At 44.5% G+C, this 18,401-nt stretch overlaps 1 protein-coding gene across 1 annotated transcript in view; it reads left to right on the top strand.

Moving 5' to 3' along the window:
* The first annotated feature begins 7,794 nt into the window (after nucleotides 1–7,794).
* Nucleotides 7,795–18,401, top strand: part of SLC27A2 (solute carrier family 27 member 2) — a 55,753-nt gene continuing 45,146 nt past the window's right edge. The window contains exon 1 of the mRNA XM_055537996.1: nucleotides 7,795–8,708. Coding sequence (XP_055393971.1) covers nucleotides 8,231–8,708 — 478 coding nt within the window. The 5' untranslated portion in view covers nucleotides 7,795–8,230. The remainder of the gene's footprint in view (nucleotides 8,709–18,401) is intronic.

Below are 18,401 nucleotides of genomic sequence, written 5' to 3'. Positions count from 1 at the left end.
TCTGACAAGACTATCTTTAGGGCTTCCCAGGTGGCACTAGTGGTAAAGAAATCGCCTGCCAATGCAGGGGACACAGAGATGCAGTTTCAATCTCTGGGTCAGGAAGATCCCCTGGAGAAGGGCATGACAACCCACTCCAGTATTCTTGCCTGGAGAATCCCACGGACAGAGGTACCTGGCGAGGCTACAGACCATGGGGTCGCAAAAAATTGGATACAACTGAAGTGACTTAGCACGCACACACGCACACCATGCCCATAGTCCCTTTACAGGAAAAACTGCCAAGTTTCCACAGCTGAGTACCTATACAGTGACGGTATTTTGAATTGGGAGACTCCATCCCCCTCCCTCTTCCCACCTCCATGCATCTCCATGAATAAACAGAGCTGACTGGACCAAGACCCTGCACTTTATTCAACTGCAGTTATCTATAGGCTGGACAGCAACCTATGGATATTTGCTTTAAGAATTCTATACAATTGTGTATACAAGTGATTTGTTTGGGCTACCAGATTTGTTATCTCAAGAATATGAGCTAGATATTTGGTATCTTGTAATAACCTATAATGGAAAAGAATCTAAAAAAAGAATAGATACATGTATAACTGAATCACTCTGCTGTATAGCTGTAACACTGTAAATCAACTATACTTCAATAAAAATATGAATATAAAAAAAGATGAGCTATAAAATTAGGGGTGTAATTGAGCAAGAAGAGAGCCCACACTGAAAGATTTGCAGGGAGAAGAAAATAACCACATGATATAAGGTAATAGAAGACACCATTTTAAGCAGAATCCATGCAGTGGGCTGCGGGGCAATAATTTGAAGATCTGAGAGTTTGTGGGAGGAGCACCATTCAACCCACAACACTTTATATACCAGTGCCTATAGGAGTCATAAAACTGGGGGTGTAGTCCCTACTCCACAACTGACTTGCCATAGCTGACCTTCAGTACGTTGGCTAACCTCCCTGGATCTCAATTCACTGACCTGAAATAAGAATAATAGTATCTGCCCTACCAGTTTCACTGTGAAATAGTGTTCACCTAGTACACTTTAAATAAATGCTAAATGAATAAATTAGCAAGTGAATGACTGAATAACTGAATTCATGTGGAGGTATTCAGTGTGCCATATCAAAACAGATTTGGAACTCGCCAGAAGGTAAGGGCTGAATATTTAGACTTGGGAGTCCTCATCATCAAGAGGAATAGATGAGGCTACCTAGAGAGAAGGAGACAGAGAGAAGAAAGAGTTCCAGAAAAACATCTATTTCTGTTTTATTGACTATGCCAAAGCCTTTGACTCTGTGGATCACAATAAACTGTGGAAAATTCTGAAAGAGATGGGAATATCAGACTACCTGACCTGCCTCTTGAAAAACCTATATGCAGATCAGGAAGCAACAGTTAGAACTGGACATGGAACAACAGACTGGTTCCAAATAGGAAAAGGAGTTCGTCAAGGCTGTATATTGTCACCCTGCTTATTTAACTTATACACAGAGTACATCATGAGAAACACTGGGCTGGAAGAAGCACAAGCTGGAATCAAGATTGCCAGGAGAAATATCAATAACCTCAGATATGCAGATGACACCACCCTTATGGCAGAAAGTGAAAAGGAACTAAAGAGCCTCTTGATGAAAGTGAAAGAGGAGAGTGAAAAAGTTGGTTTAAAGCTCAACTTTCAGAGAACTAAGATCATGGCATCTGGTTCCATCATTTCATGGCAAATAGATGGGGAAACAGTGGAAACAGTGTCAGACTTTATTTTTGGGGGGCTCCAAAATCACTGCAGATGGTGACTGCAGCCATGAAATTAAAAGACGCTTACTCCTTGGAAGGAAAGTTATGACAAACCTAGATAGCATATTAAAAGCAGAGACATAACTTTGCCAACAAACGTCCTTCTAGTCAAGGCTATGGTTTTTCCAGTGGTCATGCATGGATGTGAGAGTTAGACTGTGAAGAAAGCTGAGCGCCAAAGAATTGATGCTTTTGAACTGTGGTGTTGGAGGACTCTTGAGAGTCCCTTGGACTGCAAGGAGATCCAACCAGTCCATCCTAAAGGACATCAGTCCTGGGTGTTCATTGGAAGGACTGATGCTGAAGCTGAAACTCCAGTACTTTGGCCACCTCATGCAAACAGTTGACTCACTGGAAAAGACCCTGATGCCGGGAGGGATTGGAGGCAGAAGGAGAAGGGGACAACAGAGAATGAGATGGCTGGATGGCATTACCAACTCAATGGACATGAGTTTGGGTAAACTCCGGGAGTTGGTGATGGACAGGGAGGCCTGGCGTGCTGCAATTCATGGGGTCACAAAGAGTCAGACACAACTGAGCGATGGAACTAAACTGAATCAGAAGGTTATGGGAACATTCCTTTCATGTGAAGTCTACATGAAAGTCCAATATGTGAAAAATACACACAGAGCTCCTCTGTCTGGAGCTAGATAAGGTCCAAGAGCCCTAGTCCATGCTCTGTAATGACTTCTCAGCAGCTCCTCAGAAGTCCTCAGGCTCCACTGAACAGTTGGGAAACCACTGGGTTAAATCAGTGGTTCCTAATGTGTAGTCCCTGGACTGTCAGCTATAGCATTTTGGGTAACTTCTTAGAAATGTGAATTCTTTGGCTCCACCCAAGAATGAATCAGAAATTCTGGAGATGAGGCTTAGCAAGCTGTGTTTTAGCATGTTGTCCAGGTAATTTTGACACTCATAAAGTTTGAGAACCATGTAATAGGAAGGCAGACCATCTGCCTTTGAGGACTTCCCTGGTGGCTCAGTGGTAAAGAATCTGCCTGCCAATGCAGGAGACATGGGTTCAATCCCTGATCCAGGAAGATTCCACATGCCTCAGAGGAACTAAGCACATACACCACAGCGATTGAGCCTGTGCTCCAGAGCCCAGGAGCTGCAACAAGAGAAGCTACTGCAATGAGAATCCTGGGCACCACAACTACAGAGTAGCCCCTACTCGCCACAACTGGAGAAAATCCTGCACAGCTACAAAGATCCAGCACAGTCATAAATAAATAAATTTTTTAAATAAAATAATTAGGAAAATTTTTTAAAAAATAAATAAACCTTCTCCAATACTTTGGCTACCTGGTGCAAAGAGTTGACTCATTGGAAAAGACCCTCCCTGATGCTGTGAAAGATTGAGGGCAGAAGGAGAAGGGAAGATGACAGAAGATGAGATGGCTGGATGGCAACAATGAACATGAGTTTGAGCAAACTCCAGGAGACAGTGAAGGACAGGGAAACCTGGCCATAAGGTCAAAAAGAGTTGCACATGACTCAACAACCGAACAACAACAACGAAGAACATTTGAGGTTGGGACTGGGGACACTGGGGCTTCCTGAGTGGCACTAGTGGTAAAGAATCCACCTACTAATGCAGGCAACCTAGGTTTTGATCCCTGGGTCAGGAAAATCCTCTGGTGAAGAAAATGGCAACCCTGTTTAGTATTCTTGCCTAGAGAATCCCACGGACAGAGGTGCCTGGCAGGCTACAGTCTATGGGGTCACAAAGAGTCAGACATAGCTGAAGCAACTTAGCACACACACTAGGGACATGATGGGATTTGGGAATGGCCACTTGGAATCTTTCTCTAAGACACCAGCAGGGACGGAAGGATGAGGGTAAAGCATCAGGAAAATCCTGACCAACGCTAGCAGGTGTCAACATGTGCTCCAGTTACCATGTCTATCTCCTGAATTCTTCTTGCAGTGACTCCGAATAGATCAGAAGAGAGTGAGGATTTGCAGTAACCTAGTGCTCGGAGAAGGCGATGGCACCCCACTCCAGTACTCTTGCCTGGAAAATCCCATGGATGGAGGAGCCTGGTAGGCTGCAGTCCATGGGGTTGCTAAGAGTCAGAGACAACTAAGCAACTTCACTTTCACTTTTCACTTTCATGCATTGGAGAAGGAAATGGCAACCCACTCCAGTGTTCTTGCCTGGAGAATCCCAGGGACGGGGGAGCCTGGTGGGCTGCTGTCTATGGGGTCGCACAGAGTCGGACATGACTGAAGTGACTTAACAGCAGCAGCAGCAGTGCTCTGTGGGGCTTCCCTGATAGTTCAGCTGGTAAAGAATCTGCCTGCAATGCAGGAGACCCCAGTTCAATTCCTGGGTCAGGAAGATCCCCTGGAAAAGGGATAGGCTACCCACTCCAGTATTCTTGTGCTTCCCTGGTGGCTCAGATGGTAAAGAATCCGCCTGCAGTGCAGGAAACCTGGGTTCAGTCCTGGATTGGGAAGATTCCCTGGAGGAAGACATGGCAACCCACTCTAGTATTCTTGCCTGGAGAATCCCCATGGACAGAGAAGCCTGGTAGGCTACAGTCTATGGGGTCACAAAGAGTCAGACACAACTGAGTGACTAAATACAGCAGAGTGCCCTGTGAAGAAAGTTTAAGAAAAAGAGGAGTCTAAGAGTCTGCATTGAAGTGACTGGTCAGGAAGGAACCAGACTCTTGATGAAGGTAACAGGCTCAGTGGACATGGGAGCATGAAAGAGGAGGGAACTAGGTGGCTTCATTAAGGGTGTGGGGTAAGGACTCGCCATGATTGAGACCTCAGTGATGAAACAATCCTGACTTAATATCCAAGAAATTTGGTTGTAATTCATGTATCACTGTTGAATTTGTATTTTTAAATGTTCAAACTTACATAGAAACAATATCTATAGACAAAAAAACAATAAAAGTTGCATTTATTCTGCATTCAAAAATATTTTAAGTTCTATCTTTTGTATATGTTGGTATAATGTAGTCTTCATCCTTCCTTGAAAAGGTCTATACTTTTCTTTTGGTGTATATTTTTCCTTTTTGTGTATATTTTCGTGGTAAAATACACATAAAATTAACCATATTAAACATTTTTGAGTAAACAGTTCAGTTATATTTGCCTTTTTAATGCTGAAAAATGTCCTTTTTTCGTGAAATAGTAGTAAAAACAGACTATAGTTGGCTGGGGGAGCTAAGTTTTCTTGAAAATTTTTTAAGTTGGTACTTTATTTTGAAATGCTACTGGACTGAGAAAACCAGAAATCTGTGACCCATTACCTTAAATCCCTTAAGTTGGGATTTAGAAGGACAGAGAGTTCAGGGGTGGAAATAGACAAGAACAGTCATACAGAGAGGAATATGCAGGGCATTTTTTTTGAAAGGTATAGACCAGATTCGTCCAAACACAGTGCAATTAAGTTTTGATCCATTTTCAAATACTTAGTGCCTAATGATGTCCGGCTCATAGGAGAAACTCAACACAGATTTGTTAACTGAGTGCAGTGAAAGTTCAAGTCAGTATCAGAAGAGCCAGAAAATAAAGTTTGAACTTCATTTTATAAACCAGAGCTGCCACCGCAGATGTTTCTAGAATGCGTAACCAATGTGCTAAGCTACCAATCTTCTCCCTCCACATGGGAGCCAGGCAGGACCCAGGGCGTCTAGCCAGCTCTAGCCTAGATGTGTTCTGGTATGCTGTACAAATATGACAGTTGTCTACAGACACCATGAGTGAAAGTGGGTGGGAGGCAATGAGCCAGTCACTGAAGATAACTGGACATTGGAGAGATGATTGATGATAGCAGCATTTCCACGAAGACCATCAGGCTGGTGGGAGACCACTAAGCAGAGCCCATGTTGGAAGCTAGAATCATTGGTAAAAAGAGTTCTAAGATATATATAACAAACATTAAATATCTCTCCAAATTTATTTCTTCTCCTCACTTCCTTTTTAATAAGACCCTGATTTTTCCATAGTATGGTATACATGGAATTGACTTTACCCTCAGCTCCATGAATGAGCCCTGACTGGCTTAAATCAATCAGCACTTCTCTTCCCCCATCCCACAAAGACAGACACATATCCCAGGAAGAGCTTGCTTTCTTCTTTATCTTTCCTTCTTTTCTTTTTTCTTTCCTTCTTTCAAATGAGGACTTTTAAGGAAAAGTTTCTTACATTTCTGTCTGAAGTCAGCACAGGAAACAGGTCACTCGAAGGGGTTGGCAGCCATCTTTGGACCATGAGGGAAGAGCTTACTGGAGAAAGGAGTTGATGGAGCAGAGAAATGGAGAAAGGGAAACTTGGTCCAGATCTCAGTATTTTTAAGCCATAGAGGAAGGCTTACCTGAAGCCCTGCCCTGGACCCTGAGTTTTAAATTCCCATGTCTGCTTAAGCCAGTTTGGGTCTTGTTTCTCTTTCATTTGCCACTGAAAAACTACGGATGCACAAGGCTAAAGTGATACTCAGAGTAAGAGAGGAGAAAGTGGGCATTTGGGGCAATCAAGCACTCTGAAGAAGGAGTGACTGTTTAAGGACAAGACAAGAGAGGTCGGTCGAGAAGGCTATGCTGAAGTGACTGGTCCTGAAGGAACCAGGTGGCATTGGGCTGGAAAAGGAGGGCTGGATCTAGCTTTAACATGAAAAGAAGAGGTGCACACCTGAATGGTTTCTGTCCTGGCTTCTGCTTTAACACTACAACCTTCCCCTAAGGGATAACCAAGTCCAGGGGATCCTTCCCCCTCTTACCCCCAAGGGAAATGATGCAACCAGTCATTAGACAATAGCTGGTTTAGCCATGGAAAAGAGAAAGGGTTGTTGCAACAGGTTCAGCCATTTAAAAAGGAGGATTAAACAGAAATGAGGGAAGGGGAGTTTGTGATAGGAGGTGGGGGTAGAAAACTGCTAAAGAAAGAAGAAACCCAGAGAATAAGAGAACAGCGTAACACATTGCGGTTAATAAAGCAATGGGCCCAGGACCAAACAGATACACCAATTCCCAAATCTGAAGCATCACTTATCAGCTGTCTTAATTCACCTCTCTAAGTGTCCCTTTCCTGTCTATAAATGAGCTTGAAAATTCTACCTTTAGATGACTGTGAGGCTCCAAAAATATCATACAAGGAAGCCCATAGCAGAGAGGGGTAGGCATTCATTACTCCTGGTTGTCGCATAGAATAAAATGAATGAACAGCAGGAAGACAGGCGAGGAAGAGAGGAAAATGCTACTTTGCTTAAATTCTGACCCTCCTCTATAGCAAGGAGCCACGGTTCATTCAGTACAGAAGCAGCACTTGAGGAAGGGAAAAGAAAGGACGACACTCAAAGAAATGGCTTCTGAAAAATGCCAACGTTTGCTTCATTTTCTCTGCGTTGTGCTTGTTTCTCACGGAACCACTTAGTAAACCGAACTGAATTGGGCTGACAATACTTGAGAATTTTCAATATACGGCGGGGGGAGGGGGGCACTTAAAGAACAACGTATCACGTATCATAACAAATCAAAACGGCCCCGAATCTTGATTTCATGTACCAAAGTGTGGCGCCACCTCCAGCCTAATCTGGGCTAGCTGGGCCCTGCATGACGTCTCGGATTAGAGCGCCTCACGCACTGCCCCCCGGGCTGGGATGAGCTGGAGGCGTCAATCGAAGGCGCTTTTGTTCACCCTTGAATTCTTTATCACTAGAGCCTGCCTGGCAATTAGCTCGGGGTTTGGCGGAGTCCCGACGTAGTGGGGGGATGGGGCGGGGTCCGGCGGGGGGAGGGGCGGGGGGTGCAAGGGGCGGGGTGGGGGCGTGGCGGAAAGCAAATGTGAGAAACAAAGAGAGACCAGGGGGAAAGCCCCTGAGACCAGGAAGGAGAGATGGGATTCTGATTTGGCAGTGGCACCTGCTACCCGCTACTAGGAAATCATAGGACTGTTGTATTTATAAGGCACTTTATTGGTAATAACCATCAGTCATCTCTAAAAGGTACACTAGCGCTCCGCCTGTATTATCCCCTCTAATCTTCTCAGCGTTTTCTAAGGCGTCTTACGGTCACCATTTTTATAAGGTCACACCGTCGGGGAGCCCAGCTTTGCCCCCAGGCCGCCGCGCTCGGGCGGGGAGGTGGCCGAGGCCTCAGCGAGCCGCGGAGCCGCCCTCCCAGCCAGCGGAGGACCGCCGGGGCGGGGCATACGCGCAGGTTACTGCACCCTCACGAGGGGGCAGGCTCAGCCGGCCTGTCATACCCAACAGCCAGCACCCCAGCTCCTTTTGCCAGAGATCCCGCAGCGGTGCGCGGGCGGCCCAAAAGCTCCACTGTCGCCCCCTCCTCGCTGTGCATCCCCGCACTGCCCGCAGTCCTACAGAAGCCCATTCCGCCGCCGCCCTGCACGCCCGAAGTGCGCCCACCGCCCTGGAGGGGGTAGGGGGCTCCGCCGCCGTCATGTTGCCAGCTGTCTACGCGGTTCTGGCGGGGTTGCTGATGCTCCCGCTGCTGGTGAACCTCTGCTGCCCTTACTTCTTCCAGGACTTGCGCTTCTTCCTGCTGGTAGCCGGCGTGGCCCGGCGGGCGCGCAGCAATGGGAAGCGCCGTCCGGTGCGCACCATCCTCTACGCCTTTCTGGAGAAAGTGCATCAGACTCCACACAAGCCTTTCGTGCTCTTCCGCGACGAGACGCTCACCTACGCGCAGGTGGACCGACGCAGCAACCAAGTGGCTCGGGCGCTGCGCGACCACCTCGGCCTGCGGCAGGGAGACTGCGTGGCAATTTTCATGGGCAATGAACCAGCTTACATATGGCTGTGGCTGGGGCTGATCAAGCTGGGCTGTGCCATGGCGTGCCTCAACTACAACATCCGCGGGAAGTCCCTGTTGCACTGCTTTCAGTGCTCTGGGGCGAAGGTTCTACTGGTCTCACCAGGTGAGCCTGGGGACCACCTCACCCTGGCACTGGGCTCCTTCTCTTGGCAGCCTGGCATAGGGGTTGCGGGGGACGAGGGTTCAGATCAGAACTAGAGATGTAGAGAGAGGGGATGGCAACCCTTCCTCCAAACGCTAATTAATGGTCATTAGAACCTTCTGTTGTAGAAGATGATCAAGCCAGATATTATGTGAATCACCGTACATGTAGTGTTGCTGGTAATACAACAGATAGGGTTGACTTTGTAGATAAGACCAGTCAGACCAGAGAGGTGAAGCTTTATGTCCCAGATCACAGAATTGGGAGGAGGGGATTAACTAGATCTGTCTACCTCCAGAATTCAAGGTCCTAGCTGGTGCTGACAATATCTGCATTAAAATCCAGAGGGTCTAGAGTGTGAAGTCCAGAGGATCCAGAGAGACTGTTCCCTCTGCTCCTTGATTGACTGTATAATCCTGGGAAAGTCACTTTCCCTCTCCATATCTTGGTTTCCTCCTCGGTAATGGTCTTCAAGACTGCTTCCAGCTCTCAAATTCTGCTAGCCTCCCTGGATTCTCACTGCAGAAAGAGAGAATCCACCTGATCCCCAAGAAGACTTTGATCACCTGCTGCAAGCCCTGGTGAGCCCTCATTACGTTTATAGCAACAGTGACCTTTGGTTCTGTAGTTGCCTCCTGCAGCTTTTCAACAAGACCTGAAATGGTAACTTCATGCTCCAGTGGTGACCAGGTCAGGAAGAATCCGAGAACCTGTTACCCAAAGGACTAGCTGGGTTTCCTATCCCAGGAAGCTTTTCCCTACACTTGAATAAGGACCAAGGATTGCTTTTCACTCTCTCAGTAAGAGGAGAGCTAAACAGGTGTGGGCTAAAAGATGTGGGGAAATAGGGAGCCAGGAAGTCTCACCTTTCTGGAATGTCTTTCTTTCTGTGCCAAGCTCTATGCTGGATGCTTTTAATACCCTGAGAATTAATATATCATTACCCCCTGTCACACAGCTGAAGAAACTGAGGCTTAAAATTCCAACCTAGGTCTGTCTAGTTTCAGAGCTCATGACTCTCCCTACACCATGCTACCTTTCTCTTCACAAATGAAAAGTATTAGAGCTGGAACAGACTAAGCATCCATCTTTTCTCCGCCTTCATTTCATAGTTGAGGACTCTGAAGTACGCTAAGGAGTTTGCCTAGTTACAGTAAGTCAACATGTCTATTCATTTTGGGAAGCCAGGAAACTACACACCTGTTTCACCAGACATAAATAATCCAAAAAGAAATGAAGGCTTTGCATAAAAGCTGAAAAGCAAAGGGGTAATTTTAAAGGCATTATTTGAGGGCTTCCCACATGGCATAGTGGTAAAGAATCCACTTGCCAATGCAGGAGAGGCAAGAGACTCAGGTTCAACTCCTGGGTTGGGAAGATACTCTGGAGAAGAGCATGGCTACCCACTCCAGTATTCTTGTCTGGAGAACCCCATGGACAGAGGAGCCTGGTGGGCTACAGTCTATGGGGTCACAAAGAGTTGAACACAACTGAGTGCCTAAGCACATGCGTGCACACGTGCACACACACACACACACACACACACACACACATACACACACACATTATTTGAAGGGGATAGCCTTTTGAAGAAAATTCCCAACAATTTTTAGTTGCCTGGGAAGAGAGACAACTTCACTATTTAGTAACTGCAAGACTCTCTTAAACCCATTTACCACTTGATTCAGAGGAAAGTTATTAACACAGTGGTCTGTGTACCACTTCAGGAGGTATTGAAATACTTTTTACCTGCATATTATTCCAGGTCCCCTCGTGAAGAAGTCAAGGCCTGGGAGTTTTGTTGACAAAGAAGCTTTGATTTAAATGACTATACTGGAGTTTGGTTCTGTAATCAAATCAGAAATACAACCAGATATCTCCCTTTTTGCCCAGGCAACAGTCTTCTGTCACTGAGTATTATGCTTTGGTCAGCATATGTAGAGAGTATAATGAAATTCCAACATTCAGGTCAAATTTGAATGACTTTCCAGTGGACCTAGAGCACTCTGACAGTAAACTGACCTTTGAGAGAGGCCATACATTTGAAAACCATTCTGTTTTTCCAAATCACTGAGAAACTGTTACACCACATGCAGAATTGCACTCTGATCCGCAACAGTTACTGCCATGGGGGTAACAGAGTCCAAAGTTGCATGCTGGTTAGTAAATGTGCTCATGTGCAAATGTGTTGAATGGACTGATTCTTCAAATTCTTTAAAGTTGGAAAGAATCTTAGAGATATCCTAAGATTAACAAGTGTGTTATATAACAAGTGTGTTGTTTATATAACTCTTAACAAGTGTGTTGCTGCTGCTAAGTCACTTCAGTCGTGTCCGACTCTGTGCCACCCCATAGACGGCAGCCCACCAGGATCCCCCGTCCCTGGGATTCTCCAGGCAAGAACACTGGAGTGGGGTGCCATTTCCTTCTCCAATGCATGAAAGTGAAAAGTGAAAGCGAAGTCACTCAGGTTCTTCGCGAGTCTTGTCAGACTCTTCGCAACCCCATGGTCCGCAGCCTACCAGGCTCCTCCATCCATGGGATTCTCCAGACGAGAGTACTGGAGTGGGGTGCCATTGCCTTCTCCTAACAAGTGTGTTATACTTCAATAAAACGTTTAGAAGAGTCACTTTAATGAGTGGAAGAATCACCTGGGGAGCTCATTTTAAAAAACAATTTCCTGAGCCTCATCCCCCCAAAAACACTGATTCAGCAGGACTGTGGGGGAGGCAGGAAAGTATATTTTTATAGCAAGCCCCATCCCACTCCTAGATGATTTGGAAGCAGATCGTCTAAGGAATAGGCTTTGAGTCTGGTAATTTCCACTTTGTTTAATAGTTGTTTATTTAATAGTTGTTTGTTTAATAGTTGAATGAACGAAGGCCCAGAGGAGTGATATCAATTGCCCAGGGTCAGAGAGAACTGGAGACAGAACCCAATTATTTTTGTCTCACTTCTTGGATGCTTTTTATATCCTATTATGCCATCTAAACATTGGACAGAAAGATGAGAAGTTTTACAAATGTTGGAGGGGTGACAATTCAACAGGGTTTGATTCTTTACTTCAAATTTCAACCTCAGAGCTCATGGGTTTCTTGAGTTTCAACTGTGTCAAATTCTGGAGCATATGCAAAGGATTGGCACAGTGGTGTTTATGATGAAGATTGATCCCCTTGTCATGAATTTGGGGGACTCTTCACAAAGCTTAACAGGGCTCAATCCTGTCAGGCATTTCAGTACCCAATTTTTTTCATCAGAACTTACTATACTTAGAGAAAACCAAAGACTCACAACACCTCCCTGCATCAATCAGAAATGCCCATTTCCCAGAAAACAGGATTTTCTCTGTGTGGTGCATTTCAGGATCCTTCTCCATAGACGGCTCTAATGTAAGTAATCACATGGTAAAATTACCTTCAGCTATTGGAACTTCCATCAGTGTTGTAGTTGATAGAAACCAATTTATTGGGCCAGTCGTTTTTCAAGCAGTTTCCCAAAACAGGCAAGACAGGAAGCCATACTTAATTTCATATAACATAGAAAATTTTTTTTAAAAAAAAGAGTCCCCCAAATAGTGAATTTGCTTTGTTTCCATTTATGCTAACATTATGGCACCCCACTCCAGTACTCTTGCCTGGAAAATCCCATGGACAGAGGAGCCTGGTAGGCTGCAATCTATGGGGTCGCTAGGAGTCGGACATGACTGAGCAACTTCACTTTCACTTTTCACTTTCATACATCGGAGAAGGAAATGGCACCCCACTCCAGTGCTCTTGCCTGGAGAATCCCAGGGACAGGGGAGCCTGGTGGGCTGCCATCTATGGGGTCGCACAGAGTCGGACACGACTGAAGTGATTTAGCAGCAAGATTGTTGCTAACCTAGCTCTTCTCCTGGAAGGATAACTCCTTCATTAGCTCACTGGCCAGGTCTACCTTGCATGGCTCAACCAATCATGCACAGCACCCCCAGTGTTGATACTACTCTTGTATAAGGCTTTAGTAACAAAGATGGGCTTCCCAGCTGGCGCTCATGGTAAAGAGCCCACCTGCCCATGCAGGTAGACATAAGAGACCTAGGTTTGATTCCTGAATTGGAAAGATCCCTTGGAGAAGGACACAGCAACCCACTCCAGTATTCTTGTCTGAAGAATCCCATGGACAGAACAGCCTGGCAGGCTGCAGTCTATAGGTGCACAGCGAGTCGGAGATGACTGAAGCGACTTAGCACACACGCAACAATTAAAGATACTTTGTGTTTCAAGATTGAGATCCAGAGAAGTTATAAAATGTTCCCAGTTATCTTTGACCTGGTCTTTCAGGGTTGTAAAAAATAAAATTTGACCTCCTTTAAACAATGTGATAAGATAAAATGTTTCCAATAGCTCTCAAAAGTATTGCATCATTGAAAGTTCTAAAAGAGGAGAACATTCTAAAACTAATGTCAGGACCAAAGAGAACTCTTGTCAAATAAACTTTTGAGGTTAGATGCAGAAAAGCAGATGGTATAACAATTTGATATCATATCAAGAAACATTTCCCACAAGGTACAAGCTAGTTGCCCTCCTGGGAGGCAGAGAGAAAAAGCTAAATTAGTTTAAGGATCTTACAGTCCAGTTGAAGAACTAAGTCACATGTGATTGGAATGATGAGGAGAATGTGATAAGTACACTGGGAGGGCTTCAGAATGCTGTAGAGGAAAGAGAAGAGAGGATGAATGTTTCTTGGGGGCATTGACAACAGAGCTGCTGCTGCTGCTAAGTTGCTTCAGTCATGACTGACTTTGTGTGACCCCATGGTCAGCAGCCCATCAGGCTCCTCTGCCCAAGGGATTCTCCAGGCAAGAATACTGGAGTGGGTTGCCATTTCCTTCTCTGTGACAACAGAGCATAGGTAAGTGCAATTGGGGAGCAGGAATTCTAGGCAGGAGGAGCCCAGAGGCATTTTTCCTCAGGTCTCCAACTCACTCCAGTATTCTTGCCTAGAGAATCCCATGGACAGAGGAGCCTGGCAGGCTTCAGACCACAGGGTCGCAAGAGTCCAGCATGACTTAGTGACTAAACCACCACCAACACAATAAGATGCTTTGTTAAAGAGTTTTACTATGTAAGGACTACAGCAGGCTGGGCTTAAGTGTTAGTCATTTTTAAACTGTTTACTGAGGAAACTCTACTGTAGAGAAAATAGGACTCAGAAAACCCAAGGAATGGCCAACAGTGGTGGCCTCAGACTCATGCGAGGAGATAATTTTCTAGTGCAAACTTCAGTCAAGAATCAGGGCATAGATATAGCCTCTCCATTCCTCTTCTGGGCTGCTCAAGGAGTAACTTAGGTGTGTTGCTTCAATGTACTTTGTCTCAACAGGTTACAGTTCTCTCATATATCTTTGAATAATGCCTTAGTAATACCTAGCACATAGTCGTCACTCAGTAAATATTTGTGGCATTAATCAGTTCAGTTCAGTCGTTCAGTCGTGTCCAACTCTTTGCAACCCGATGGACTGCAGCGCACCAGGCCTCCCTGTCCATCACCAACTCCCAGAGCTTACTCAAACTCGTGTCTATTGAGTCGGTGATGCCCTCCAACCATCTCATCCTCTGTCGTCCCCTTCTCCTCCTGCCTTCAGTCTTGCCCAGCATCAGGGGCTTTTCCAATGAATCAGTTCTTTGCCTCAGGTGGCCAAAGTATTGGAGTTTCAGCTTAAGCATCAGTCCTTCCAATAAATAGTCAGAATTGATTTCCTTTAGGATGGACTGGTTGGATCTCCTTGCAGTCCAAGGGACTCTCAAGAGTCTTCTCCAATACCACAGTTCAAAAGCATTTGGCAAAACTAATACAATTATGTAAAGTTTAAAAATAAAATAAAATTAAAAAAAAAGTTTACTTTCAACAAGTTAAAAAAAAAAAAAAAAGCATCAATTCTTCAGCATTCAGCTTTCTTTGTAGTCCAGCTCTCACATCCATACATGACTACTGGGAAAACCATAGCTTTGACTAGACAGACCTTTGTTGGTGGCATTAATAAGTTCCATTAAAAAAAAAGTTCCATTATTTTGGTTGGTTGTAACAAGCTTTCTTCTTTGAAGTTTAAGAACTATTGGGATGGTCATGAGGGCATGAAAAAAAATGATGTTAAAACAGTCAAATATATCCTGATTTGAGAAAATCCATTTAGACCCAATCTGCCCCAGGCCCAGCCTCTCCCTACCACAGACTTTTTAAAAAAAAATTAATATAAATTTATTTATTTTAATTGGAGGCTAATTACTTTACAATATTGTATTGGTTTTGCCATACATTGACATGAATCTGCCACAGGTTTTTTTAAACTTTTTATTTTATATTGGGATATGGCCGTCAACAAGCAATGTTGTGATAGTTTCAGGTGAATGGCAAAGGGATTCAGCCATACGTACACGTATCCATTCTCCCCTAAACCCCCCTCCCATCCAGGCTGCCACATAACATTGAGCGGAGTTCCCTGTGCTAGTCGGTCCTTGTTGGTTATACATTTTAAATATAGCAGTGTGTACGTGCTCATCCCAAACTCCCTAACTATCCCTTCTCCCCATCCTTCCCCTCTGCCCCGGCAACCATAAGTTCATTTTCTAAGTCTGTGAGTCTTTTTTTGCCCTATAAGTAAGTTCATTTGTATCATCTTTTCAGATTCCACATATGAGGGATGTCATACAATATTTCTCCTTCTCTGACTTACTTCACTCAGCATAATACTCTCTAGGTCCACCTATGTGGCTGCAAATGGCATAATTTCATTCTTTTTTATATCACAGACTTATTTTGCCTCCCAGTTTTCTTCTGGCAGAGGGCTACAAGACAGACTCTCTCTCCAGGACTCACTGTGAGAGAGGGAGCCGGTGATGGGCACAGAATGGGCTGCTGGGGAGAGTCTGTGCCCAGGATGGAAGGACACAGAAACCCAGACGACAAATGAGGAGGGTATTCAAGAGCTAGGGTCCCAGCCAAGCAGCCCACAGTCTGAAGAGAGAGCTCACTTAAAGACATTCTGTAAAATTTTTCTTCTTGACCCAGTCATAACTAAAGCTTGCAAGGGAGGACGATTGTACATCTCCATTCAAAAACAAACCAGCACATTGCTGGCATGTTTGAGAATGTTTATCAGTTTATTTTCTTTAGCAATAAGAAAGGAGTGAAGGGGTAAAGACAAAATAAATTCTAAATCCGCAGTGAATGTTATTGAATCCAGAAGAAGGACAGAGTTCAAATTATACTGCATAATGAATGTAAGCAGCCAGTGTTTGAAAAAGACCTCCCACAGCCTCTGAGAAACCGGGAAGTACACAGGTGGTAGATAGGTGACTTGTTTGCTTATGGATATAAAATGATTATATAGGGCCTGGTATGATCTGGTAATCTCTGACAAGGAATTACCTTTGATTCTAGGGCTAGTTAGAAAGCAAGATGCTTTGACCAAGAACTTTAACTGAGAGAAGTGAAAAATAATGTTAAGAAATTATGTAACTATATAAATATGAGATGAGTGTGTATCCCTGCTAAAAATTTCTTTACTCCTGAGGGGCTTAGCCTTGATTAAACGTCTTTCTGACCTCAAGGTGATTTGCATTGTGGAGGGAAGGTAAGGGTATGCGAAAAGTGAGTGTCAGTCATTCAGTTGTGTTTCTTTGAGAACTCATGGGCTGTAGCCCCATAGGCTGTAGCCTGTCATGCTCCTCTGTCTTTGGGATTTTCTAGGCAAGAATACCAGAGTGGGTTGCCATGCCCTTCTCCAGGGGATCTTCCTGACCCAGGGATTGAACCCAGGTCTCCTGCATTACAAAAAGACTCTTTACCATCTGAGCCACCAAGGAAGCCCTAGGGGAGGTTATGCATGCCTCTATCTGAAGGGTGTTCTATGACATTGTGTTGATGTACAGACTATATGCTAGATTATTAATTACTATAATTCCAAACTGCCAATAATAGAAATGAGAAATCACAGTTACAAACTGTATTTTTAAAACTATTTTCAGACTGTCTCCATGATCTGTGTTAGAACCAGTTTGTTTCAGTTGCCTTTCTGACTGAAGGAAAGTCTTCAATCCTGATTTGTTCATCTGCCAACCAGTTCACATCATCCTGAAATTCTGATCAAAACCATTTCTTTCCTCTGCCTTCTTTTCAAATCTTACTTTATTGGTAAACATTTCTGGGGTGTTTTATGTAACTAACTTGGTTAGTTACTCATTCCATGAGGCAATCTAATAGCAAAACAAGCTACTAGATTGAATGTTTTTCCTATTTAAAAGCAGTGGGTTTAGCCAGTAGCATTTTGCCACTTTGGTGATGAAGATTGATTCAGCTCACTACCCACCCTCTCTCCCTGCTTTTGAGGAATGGGCCTGTGTCCTCATAAATTTCTCTTCTGACCTTCTTTAAAAAAAAAAAAAAAAAAGGTTGTAAGTGGGAGAGGAAACTTCAGAAAAAAACTGATTTTTTTCTTTTCTATAAAATGGATCTTAAGGAGTGCAGATGCTATAATCAGTTGGTTTTCCATCATCCAAATGTGTACTGCTTTCTCTGAGGTTCTATAAGTGAAAGTGAAAGTGTTAGTCACTCAATCGTGTCCGACTCTTGTCTCCTACATTACAAGCAGATTCTTTATCATCTGAGCCACCAAGGGGGCTCTCTGGGGTTCTACACCCATCCATGATCTCAGCTCAGGCTAATGAAGAAAGGACAGATCTACTGTACACCCTTCAGGTGCAGGCAACTTTCTGTGAATACTATTTCTCATACCCATGCTTTTCATAAAACTTGAGGTTATTCTCTTCATCAGAAAGACAAATAAGAGATGATCCATATTACTACTGAAAGGCAGATCCGAATGCTTTCACGAGCACTGAGCATGTCAAGTAGACAGTGTCTTCCAAAATCTCAAGGTCCTTTACAGAAACTTGAACTTGAACGACTAGTACAAGAAAGTGGTAATCCTAGAAGCCTGATATAATTCTTTTCATTTTGTATGTAATGATCCATATAGAGACTCACTGAGCTTCTGTCCTCATTTGTAGAAACAAGGTTACCATTGTCTAAAACACAGGGTTGTTGTGAAAATTATGTAAGGTGATGTACGAAAAGCTACCATACAAACTATCCTCCACAAAAGAAATTTGTAAATGTTTAATCAGTAAGAACGAAAGGTGTGGTGGATGCTGTGATGCGCTGCCCAATTCCCCACTCCAGGACTGAGGTACTCCTTCCTCTGCTGCTGGAGGCATTGGCAACGGCCAGCTATCAGCTGAGAACCATTCCAGGACTTGCCATTAGTTGAAGAAAGCCTCTTTGCCCAAGGTCAAATACTACTGCCCCAATCTGCATCCCGTGACTGGTTGGTGGGCAGGCACAGAGGTAGAACCCACTTTGTTTCATTTGGGACAGCCTGAAGGCCCATCCCAGGCCCAGAGTCCAGGTAAGATCAATTGAGGGGGGCCACTGCATGGCTGCATCGAAGCACAATCTCTTCCTGCATCCAGTCTACCTCCGTTGCAGCCCCGCAGGCATCATTCCCAAGAGGACCCCTACACAAAAGTCTCAGAATTCCAGGGAGCTCAGCCTGTGTCAAGTAGAATTATTTTATCTTATGTGTCCTTGTTGATTGCCACGTCTATCTTAAGTGAG

The sequence above is a fragment of the Bubalus kerabau genome, chromosome 10 (assembly GCF_029407905.1).
Source record: "Bubalus kerabau isolate K-KA32 ecotype Philippines breed swamp buffalo chromosome 10, PCC_UOA_SB_1v2, whole genome shotgun sequence".
Taxonomy (NCBI): Eukaryota; Metazoa; Chordata; class Mammalia; order Artiodactyla; family Bovidae; genus Bubalus; species Bubalus kerabau.
This window is presented reverse-complemented; position numbering and strand designations above follow the sequence as displayed.